We start from the raw sequence: 9,900 nt of genomic DNA, 5'->3' as shown, positions 1-9,900 counted from the left end.
TCTAATTCTATTGGCTTTCAAAAGCCAATAGGAATTGTCCAGGCTGTCTCTGCCCTGCTGAGCCCGCCAAAAGCCCCATTCTGGAAACGGTGCTGCACCAGTTTAGTCCTCGACTTACGACCGGTTGGGAGTCGCGGCATTAAAAAGGTTGAGAACCACTGCTCTAAAAGGAGGCAAATGACCAGATGTCTGCAAGGAGTATAAATCCTTCCCTTTCTCACCATCCAGTCAGAGCTGGAGAACCTTCTTGGAGGAGAAGCGAAACGTCTTCAAAGAAAAATAAGAAAGTCCACTTGCTTCCTGAAAAAAAGCACAAGTGATGATGTACGTTTCTTCCCGGAGACTTGGAGAAGAAGCAATCCGGGGTGGATGGGTCAAAGGTCTAACACATTGGGTCAAAAAAGGAGTCTTCCCTGTTTTCAAGGAAGGAAATAGGATCCACTCATCCCTCAACAGAGGTTTCCAACTCTTCGTGTTTGGCTGAGCAAGGCGAAAGAGCAGCATCAGATTTCGGTAACTGTGCTTTTCCACGAGTTTCCCAAAGTTTTCTTTAGCAAGATTTATTAAGGCGTATGGAAAAGTGATACAAGAATTCCAGCTTTTCAATTTAGGATCCATGTATCTAGGTATTCCTTAAGGCAGGGGGTTGGCTCTTTTATGACTGGTGGACTTCAACTCCCAGAATTCCTGAGCCAGCAGGGCTCAGCTTGGAAACCTCTCCCTTTCCCCTCAGCATGGCTGGCTCAGGAATTCTGGGAGTTGAAGTCCAGGAGTCATAAAAGGGGCAAGTTTGAAGACCCCTGCCTTAAGGCATTCTTTCTCAACCTGGCTGGGGAATTCTGGGAACTGGAGTCCACCCATCTACAAGCAGAGGTCCACAACCTTTTGGGCACCAGGGACTGGGGCCATGGAGAGAGGGGTTTTTTTGCAGACCGGAGGGGTTGTGGTTTTTCAATACTGCCACATCCCGAGGATGGAGCTTTGCTTATTTGTGCGGCCCGCTTGCCGGCATGCTGCGGACCGGTGCCAATCCACGGACCGATGGTTGGGGACCCCTGCTTTAGAGCAGAGGTCCCCAACCTTTTGGACACCAGGGACCGGTTCTGTGGAGAGAGGTTTTTTTCGTGGACCGGAGGGGGGATGGTTTTGTGTGCTGCCTGCATCCTGTGGAAAGGAGTTCACTTTTTTGTACGACCTGGTTTCCGGCATGCTGGTGCACGGACCGGGGGTTGGAGACCACTGTCTTAAAGCATGCTGGCTGGGGGATTCTGGGAGTTGAAGTCCACCCATCTTAAAGCATGCTGGCTGGGGGATTCTGGGAGTTGAAATACACCCATTTTAAAGCATGCTGGCTGGGGGATTCTGGGAGTTGAAGTCCACCCATCTTAAAGCATGCTGGCTGGGGAATTCTGGGAGTTGAAATACATCCATTTTAAAGCATGCTGGCTGGGGAATTCTGGGAGTTGAAGTCCACTTACTTTAAAGCATGCTGGCTGGGGAATTCTGGGAGGTGAACTCCACCCATCTTAAAGCAAGCTGGCTGGGGAATTCTGGGAGGTGAACTCCACCCATCTTAAAGCAAGCTGGCTGGGGAATTCTGGGAGGTGAACTCCACCCATCTTAAAGCAAGCTGGCTGGGGAATTCTGGGAGGTGAACTCCACTCATCTTAAAGCAAGCTGGCTGGGGGATTCTGGGAGTCGAAGTCCATCCATCTTAAAGCATGCTGGCTGGGGGATTCTGGGAGTCGAAGTCCACCCATCTTAAAGCATGCTGGCTGGGGAATTCTGGGAGTTGAAGTCCACCCATTTTAAACCATGTTGGCTGGGGGATTCTGGGAGTCAAAGTCCACCCATTTTAAAGCATGCTGGCTGGGGAATTCTGGGAGTCGAAGTCCACCCATCTTAAAACATGCTGGCTGGGGAATTCTGGGAGTCAAAGTTCACATAGCTTAAAATTAGCAGGGTTGATTCTATACTATTGACCTGAGCAATTTAAGATTTGCTTGAATCTGCGATGCTCTGCGTTTTGTTCTTGATTGTTATGAATGCATTATACTTTAGCTTTTAAAATCTTTTCTAATGTGTGGTTTTTAGAAAGACTGTACCAATGTCGGTATTATTAACACCAATTATTTTTTCACTGGTTTTCTAACCATGAGGTGGAGGATTTCAAAGCAATCCTTGAAAACGGGTTGCTGGATTTCATATTTGAAAGAGAAATTTTGGTTAGAAAGGGTATAAGTAAGCCCTGGTTAATAAACAGTATTCCTGCAGTTTGATCTTTTTGCCACGGTTTAATTTCTCTGGGCATAGAAAGATGAATTTTGATATCTGGGTGGGTTCTGACCTCTGCTGGCAAATTTTCCAATATGAACTCAATACAGAACTGAGGACTCGTTTTGAAGGGGAAATCCAAGGCAAGTGTTATGAGGAGTCCTCAATTTACGTCCACATTTGGGACCAGAATTTCTGTTGCTAAGTTACGTCCAATTTTACAACCTCCTTTCGTCATGTTTGTTAAGCGAATCACTGAATGACATGGTCGTTAAATGGCTTCCCCCCATAAACTTTGCTTATCCAAAGCCGTCTGGGAAGATCGCAAATGGCGATCACGTGACCCTGGGACGCTGCAACCGTTGTAAATAGAGGCTGGTTGCCAACGCTGCAATGGTCATAAGTGAGAGGACCATTTTGGGAGTCAAATTCCCCTGGCTGGGGAATTCTGGGAGATCCACCCTGGTTGGGGAATTCTGGGAGATGAAGTCCATCCTGGCTGGGGAATTCTGGGAGATGAGATCCATCCTGGCTGGGGAATTCTGGGAGTCGAAGTCCATTCTGTCTGGGGAATTCTGGGAGATGAAGTCCACCCTGTCTGGGGAATTCTGGGAGTCGAATCCATTCTGTCTAGGGAATTCTGGGAGTCGAAATCCATTCTGGCTGGGGAATTCTGGGAGATGAAGTCCACCCTGGCTGGGGAATTCTGGGAGATGAAGTCCACCCTGGCTGAGGAATTCTGGAGATGAAATCCACCCTGGCTGGGTAATTCTGGGAGTCGAATCCATTCTGGCTGGGGAATTCTGGGAGATGAAGTCCACCCTGGCTGGGGAATTCTGGGAGATGAAGTCCACCCTGGCTGGGGAATTCTAGGAGATGAAGTCCACCCTGGCTGAGGAATTCTGGAGATGAAATCCATCCTGGCTGGGGAATTCTGGGAGTCGAATCCATTCTGTCTGGGGAATTCTGGGAGATGAAGTCCACCCTGGCTGGGGAATTCTGGAAGTCAAAGTCCACTCTGGAGAATTCTGGGAGTCGAAATCCATTCTGGCTGGGGAATTCTGGGAGATGAAGTCCACCCTGGCTGGGGAATTCTGGGAGTCAAAGTCCACTCTGGAGAATTCTGGGAGTCGAAATCCATTCTGGCTGGGGAATTCTGGGAGATGAAGTCCACGCTGGCTGGTGAATTCTGGAAGTCGAAGTCCATTCTGTCTGGGGAATTGTGGGAGTCGAAGTCCACCCTGGCTGGGGAATTCTGGGAGTCGAATCCATTCTGGCTGGGGAATTCAGGGAGATGAAGTCCACCCTGGCTGGGGAATTCTGGGAGTTGAATCCATTCTGTCTGGAGAATTCTGGGAGTCGAAATCCATTCTGGCTGGGGAATTCTGGGAGATGAAGTCCACCCTGGCTGGGGAATTCTGGGAGTCAAAGTCCACTCTGGAGAATTCTGGGAGTCGAAATCCATTCTGGCTGGGGAATTCTGGGAGATGAAGTCCACCCTGGCTGGGGAATTCTGGGAGTCGAAATCCATTCTGGCTGGCGAATTCTGGGAGATGAAGTCCACGCTGGCTGGTGAATTCTGGAAGTCGAAGTCCATTCTGGCTGGGGAATTGTGGGAGTCGAAGTCCACCCTGGCTGGGGAATTCTGGGAGTCGAATCCATTCTGGCTGGGGAATTCAGGGAGATGAAGTCCACCCTGGCTGGGGAATTCTGGGAGTCGAATCCATTCTGTCTGGAGAATTCTGGGAGTCGAAATCCATTCTGGCTGGGTGATTCTGGGAGATGAAGTCCACCCTGGCTGGGGACTTCTGGGAGTCGTGCATTCTGGCAACTGGAGTCCACTCATCTTTAAGCATTCTGGCTGGGGAATGCTGGGAGTCGAAGTCCAGCCTGGCTGGGGAATTCGAGGAGCCGAGGTGGCGCAGCAGTTAGAGTGCAGTACTGCAGGCCACTTTAACTGACTGTGTTCAGCAGGTCAGCGGTTCAAATCTCACCAGCTCAAGGTTGACTCAGCCTTCCATCCTTCCGGGGTAGGTAAAATGAGGACCCAGATTGTTGGGGGCAATGTAAATATATATATATACATTGCTTACTGGTGTACACCGCTTAGAGAGTGCCTGCACTTAAAGCGGTATATAAGTCTCATAAATAAATAAATAAATTCTGTGATACCTCAAAAAGGGCTATACTTTGAGGCGACTTTTTTCTTTATTTCATTCAGTGGGATCCACAGCCCAGAAAAGCAAGAAAACAACCCTGCAGGATTTCTATTGAGGGGAGGGTTGAAATTAACTTAAATCAAGAGGTTATAAGGAGGACTTTTATGCTTGGAGAAACGTACAGTGAGAAAAGGAAGAAGAACCCAGGAATGTTGCAGAAATAAGACAGAAATCCGTTTTGCAGAACAGGAATATCCAAACTATTTAATATGGAGGAAAAATAAAAAGATAGCAAGTACTAGGGTTTCCGTAGTGTAGCGGTTATCACGTTCGCCTCACACGCGAAAGGTCCCCGGTTCAATCCCGGGCGGAAACATTTTTTTTTATTATTTCACCATACATATATATATATTTGCATTCAATTTGCAATTCAGAATAGCACGCGAGTTAAGAGTTTCCAGGTTTCTTTTCCTCCCCTTTTTAAAATCAGTGGTTCACTTTAATCGAGTCAGCATCGCTCTTGCAGGGTGCAAAGCCATCTTAGCAACAAAAATTAAAATTACAGGGTTTTGCAGGGAATTGGGGGAGAGCAAGAACGGGGAAGGGAATAGAAATGGAAATGTACACGATACAGCGCCTGCAAAGGGAAAAATCGACAGTGTATTTGAATTTAGGTGCTTGATGGCTAATCAAGGGGTATAATTTTTAGTAAATAAAAGCAAAGTTGTACTATGAATAAATAATAAAAACGAACTTGCGTTGGCCGGGAATCGAACCCGGGTCAACTGCTTGGAAGGCAGCTATGCTAACCACTATACCACCAACGCCACTACGAAACCCGATATTAGTTCTAGTCCTATTCTCACCGTCCCTCAATACGGGCCATACCATTTCTGAGCCCGAATACGAATATTATTTTTCTCACATTTAACTGCCGTCCATCCAAAATATTTAAAAAATGCCCTGCAGGAAACAAGAGAGAAATGGCTATTTGTCTGGGTCGGTTTTATTTTCCTTTCCTGGAAGACACAATTTCCCCTTTTAGTAAATGGTTTCTTCCACCTCAGGTGCCAGGCCCCACCCCACTGGTTACCTCGGCAACGTCGACCCGCTGTCATGGCAACGTGGCCCAGGGCCGCCACTCCCCTCTTTCGGGAATCGTTCCGTCCAAAGCAAATGTAGACCTTTGTTTTATTTTCCTTTTACCTAAAACTGTAATGTCGTTTATAGGCTTTCCGTGTTCACTGGTCGGGAGTTAGTGATGGTACGGCAGATACGGAGCGTGAAAAGACAAACAGTGACACAATTCTGTCATTCTCAAACGGGTTTTTATTTCCTCGCACCTTCCAATATTTTCTCTCAGACACGCTATTCTCCCCCCCAATTTTACCGAATGGTTCCTTCCAAGATTTCCCCCCTTCGTATTTTGAATGAAATGGTCCCGCCCGTCAAGCTCCGGACGGGGATTCCGCGCCTTTTCCCTAAGTCTCGCGAGATCATGCCTCACCGGAGTTTTTAATGCTCCACCCCTCTCGCGAGAACTGGAAGAATCCCTCCCCCTCAATCCCCCCCACCTTTCCCGTCCTTCTCGCGCGATGACGCAGCGTCCCGAGGAGGCCGACACCGCTTCCGTTTCCGGGCGAAAGGTCGCGGTGGGAGGCTCGAAGAGGCGGGCGGTTTCCCTTCCCCCCCTCCTCCCCCGTTTCCGGGACCTCCTGAGTCCACAGGAAGGGAAATGGAGCGGGAGTGACGCCGCCGCGGGACCTCCCGACCCCTCCCTCCCCCCTTTTCCCCACAGCGGAAAAACCTCGGCCTGGGGGAGGCCGTCGAGCCACGTCGTGAGTGCGGGGCTGGCGGGAGGGGGGAGGCCCCGCCCTGAGACAGAATGAGAGAGCGAGAGAGAGAGCGCGAGCAATGCCGGACCACGCCCCTTTCGGCGGCCGCCCTTGCGGAGGGCTCCCAACGGCCGCGGCGAGGCTCGTGCAGGGGGAGTGGGCGGGGCTTGTGGCCACGCCCTTCGCGGGAGGGAGAGGCCACGCCATCTTGCGGCCGCCCTCCAGGGAGCGTGGCCACGCCCCTCGGACCCTGGACTCACGTGATGCGCGCGCCGGGGCTGGAGAGGAGGCGAGCCCGGGCAGCGTCTTGGGGTCCAGGCGGGGATGGGGAGCGGCGGAGCCGGCCTGGCCTGGGATTGCCCTCACTTGCCCTGGGCTGGAGCTGCAGCGTGAGAAGGGGTAGCGAGGGATTCATTGATGGATTCTCCTTTGGCTCAACAGCTGGACAGCTTTCAGATGGGGAGGGGACTGCAACTCCCAGAATTCCCCAGGCAACAAAGCTGCCTGTGGAATTCTGGGAGTTGCAGTCCCCAGCTGCCCGGGGGAAGAAACACAATTCTAGAGGCAACCTTTAGCTCTGGGTGGAACATGGATGCTTCTAGGGAGGTGACCTGAGCAAAAAGGGGAGACGATGCACCCTGGAATGGAATCGGTCTTCCTGGACTGCCTCTTTCTCTAGGCAGGCCGTGGCTTTTCATTGGCAGCCATCAGGCACTGCAGCTCCTTTCCTTTCCTGGAGCTTTGCTTGCCTCCCCTCTTTTACTGGCTGGAGTTCCACTAGATGCACATAAAATGGGAAGGGGGAGTGCATGGAGATTATTTTGGGGTGTGTAATAGAAACCTGGCTGAGATCTTCCTATGTTGCATTTTATCGTCTTTATTGTATGGCAAGCATGGTGCAGGAATGCGTAGAGGAGAAGGGTGGAATTGTGGGGTCCTGTGTGGATCTTTGAGCTGGGTGGTTTTCTTGCAGACGTTTTGTGACCCATCTAGGTAGCGTCATCAGTGCTAGAAGGGAATGTGAGGTTGGCAGAGAGGAGGAGAAGGACTATGGGGTCCTGGGTGTTTGCTTGCAGATGTTTCACCACCCACCTAGGTAATATCATCACCAAGAAGGTCGCAGTTGTATGGATCAGGCTGCGGTCATGGGAAGCAGTAAATAATAATTTATTTTTAGGTTTGTCGTTTGTTATGTGAGCCCAGCAATTATATTGGATTAAGCTGGGCTGGACATGGTGTGTGAATCCAAGCCAGAGGGCAAGTTTTGTAAATTAAGGTGAGAGTCAGGTCTGCAGCGTTGCCAGACCCTTAGTTATAGGAGGCCTGTCTGGCTAAATTTGAATTAAAACGTGTTACCCAACCAGGGATAGAAAAGGTCAGGCCAATACAAGAGAATATTACTCAGGGTTGAACTGTGAAGTCCTTGGTGCTCTCTGAGATTTGGGGGGGGGGGTTTGCAGACATTTAAACCAAAAACTCCAGCCCTGTTATATTAACATTCATTTATTAAAGCAAAGCTTGGCTTGATCTGTGGGGTGGTTGATGCTCTGCAAAAAAAAAAAAAAAAACCCAAACTCAGAGCATCAACAACCCCAGAGATCAGGCCAATCTTGATTTTGATATATGAACGTTAATGTTAATAGGCCTGGGATTCCTGAGGCATGTCAATTCTAAAAGTTTTAAACCTTATCATCCTATTGCAGCCTCAACGTGAAATTTGGAATGTGATCCACTTGTGCTTTTTTTTTTTTAATTTAGCAGGTGGATAATTATACAGGAATGGACACTTTTGTTCTATCGTAAGAAAATGAAAAAAAAAAAGATAGGTCCTCTAATACACATTTCCCTTTGAAGACTCTCCAGGCAGTTCTTAACGATTGCTGGCAGATTCCACAGTTAATGTGGAGAAATTCTCCACTTCAGTCCTTGGCACTGCCCTCTAATGCTTGGGGAAAATACTTTGATCAGATGTTTAAAAGGCATTCCATAGTGCAGTATTCTAACCTGCCATACAAAATACTTTATGGGCCAAGGGTTGTCCTTCAGAGTATGCTGGGATGGAGTAAGACCCAAACGTAAAATGGATTTAAATGAATTGCACGCAGCTTCTGGAATGACTCTCCTTCTGTTTAGTATTTTTCCTTTAAGGTTGCCTTTAAAATTACAATAATGGGAGGTTGGATATTGCCTAAGGCTTTGGGGGTGGGTGGGTGGGTGGGTGGACTATGAGTTGGGCACTCCTAACACGAGTTATTTTGATTCAGGTTTTTATGGGTGAAGTAAAATGCCTTTTAGCTAAACTGCTTAATTAGTGGCCTCTCTTATGCTCTGGTGTTTTGTTTTGTTTTTCCTCTTTTTCCTCCACACAGTTTCTTATCCTGTCTAAGGCTCGCTTAGCAGTTGATGCAGAAAATAAAGAGGGCTCGGCTGGAAAACGAAAGCACAGGAAGTTGGGGAAGGTACGTTTCCCAGGAGGCCCGAGGAAGCAGGAGTTGTCCATTGGTGCAACGTAAGAACAGGCAGAGCTACAGCTTATAACGACGGTTAAATGTTGCTTGTCATAATATTTACCTTTGGCCTTCGATGGGAAAAAAGCTGGCATTTTGCTCTCCAGTTAGACAGCTCGCTAAATATTTGCCCAGGTAATTTTGAAGCCCTGGTATTTTGAGAGTGGGTGCTTCCATAGAATTATAAGTCGGAAAGGATCTGGAGGTCTTCTAGCCCAGCCCTCTCTGCCCAGGGCAAAAGTCTTTATACCACCTGGACAGGGGTAGGCAACCTTGGTTCTTTTATGACTCGTGGACTTCAACTCCCAGAATTCCTGAGCCAGCCATGCTGAGGGGACAGGGAGAGGTTTCCAAGCTGAGCCATGCTGGCTCAGGAATTCTGGGAGTTGAAGTCCACGAGTCATAAAAGAGGCAAGGTTGACTAGCCCTGACCCATACCATCTCAGACAAGTGACTGTCTAGCCCAGGGGTAGGCAACCTTGGCTCTTTTATGCCTCGTGGACTTCAGCTCCCAGAATTCCTGAGCCAGCATGGCTCAGCTTGGAAACCTTTCCCTTTCCCCTCAGCATGGATGGCTCAGGAATTCTGGGAGTTGAAGTCCACGAGTCATAAAAGGGCCTAGTTTGAAGACCCCTGCTCTAAAGGTACAAACCAGTAGTTCCACCGGATGTAGAGTTGGTCTAGTGCAGGGGTGGGGAACCTTGGCTCTTTTATGACTCGTGGACTTCAACTCCCAGAATTCCTGAGCCAGCCATGCTGAGGGGAAAGGGAGAGGTTTCCAAGCTGAGCCATGCTGGCTCAGGAATTCTGGGAGTTGAAGTCCACGGGTCATAAAAGAGCCGAGGTTCCCCACCCCTGCTACAGACTAACTCTACATCCGCTGGAACTACTGATTTGTACCTTTAGAGCAGGTCTAGGGAGCCTTGGCCCGTTCATGACTCGTGGACTTCAACTCCCAGATTTCCTGAGCCAGCATGGCTCAGCTTGGAAACCTTTCCCTTTCCCCTCAGCATGGCTGGCTCAGGAATTCTGGGAGTTGAAGTCCACGAGTCATAAAAGAGCCAAGATTGCCTACCCCTAACCTGGGACAAATATTCCACTATTTTCATGAAAACATCCAGCAAC

At 49.0% G+C, this 9,900-nt stretch overlaps 1 protein-coding gene and 2 non-coding genes across 7 annotated transcripts in view; 2 read left to right on the top strand and 1 right to left on the bottom strand.

Annotated features, from left to right (window-relative positions):
* Positions 1–4,736: 4,736 nt before the first annotated feature.
* Positions 4,737–4,809, top strand: TRNAV-CAC. The gene has a single exon. It is a non-coding gene; the product is annotated as a tRNA-Val (tRNA).
* Positions 4,810–5,188: 379 nt separating this feature from the next.
* Positions 5,189–5,260, bottom strand: TRNAG-UCC. The gene has a single exon. It is a non-coding gene; the product is annotated as a tRNA-Gly (tRNA).
* Positions 5,261–6,080: 820 nt separating this feature from the next.
* Positions 6,081–9,900, top strand: part of DPP9 (dipeptidyl peptidase 9) — a 57,778-nt gene continuing 53,958 nt past the window's right edge. For 2 of the 5 annotated variants that reach the window (XM_039349280.1, XM_039349285.1), the window contains exons 1-2: positions 6,081–6,271; positions 8,638–8,727. In XM_039349280.1, the coding sequence (XP_039205214.1) occupies positions 8,672–8,727 (56 nt within the window). In that variant the 5' untranslated portion in view covers positions 6,081–6,271; positions 8,638–8,671. Of the gene's footprint in view, positions 6,272–6,357; positions 6,668–6,814; positions 7,545–8,637; positions 8,728–9,900 lie in introns of those variants that run through there. The other 3 variants (XM_039349281.1, XM_039349282.1, XM_039349283.1) reach the window with 3 other exon arrangements.

The sequence above is a fragment of the Crotalus tigris genome, unplaced genomic scaffold (assembly GCF_016545835.1).
Source record: "Crotalus tigris isolate CLP2741 ecotype Arizona unplaced genomic scaffold, ASM1654583v1 scf7180000018244.697701, whole genome shotgun sequence".
NCBI classification, from domain to species: domain Eukaryota; kingdom Metazoa; phylum Chordata; class Lepidosauria; order Squamata; family Viperidae; genus Crotalus; species Crotalus tigris.
Note: the sequence above shows the minus strand (reverse complement) of the source record. Positions and strands in the feature narration are given on the sequence as shown.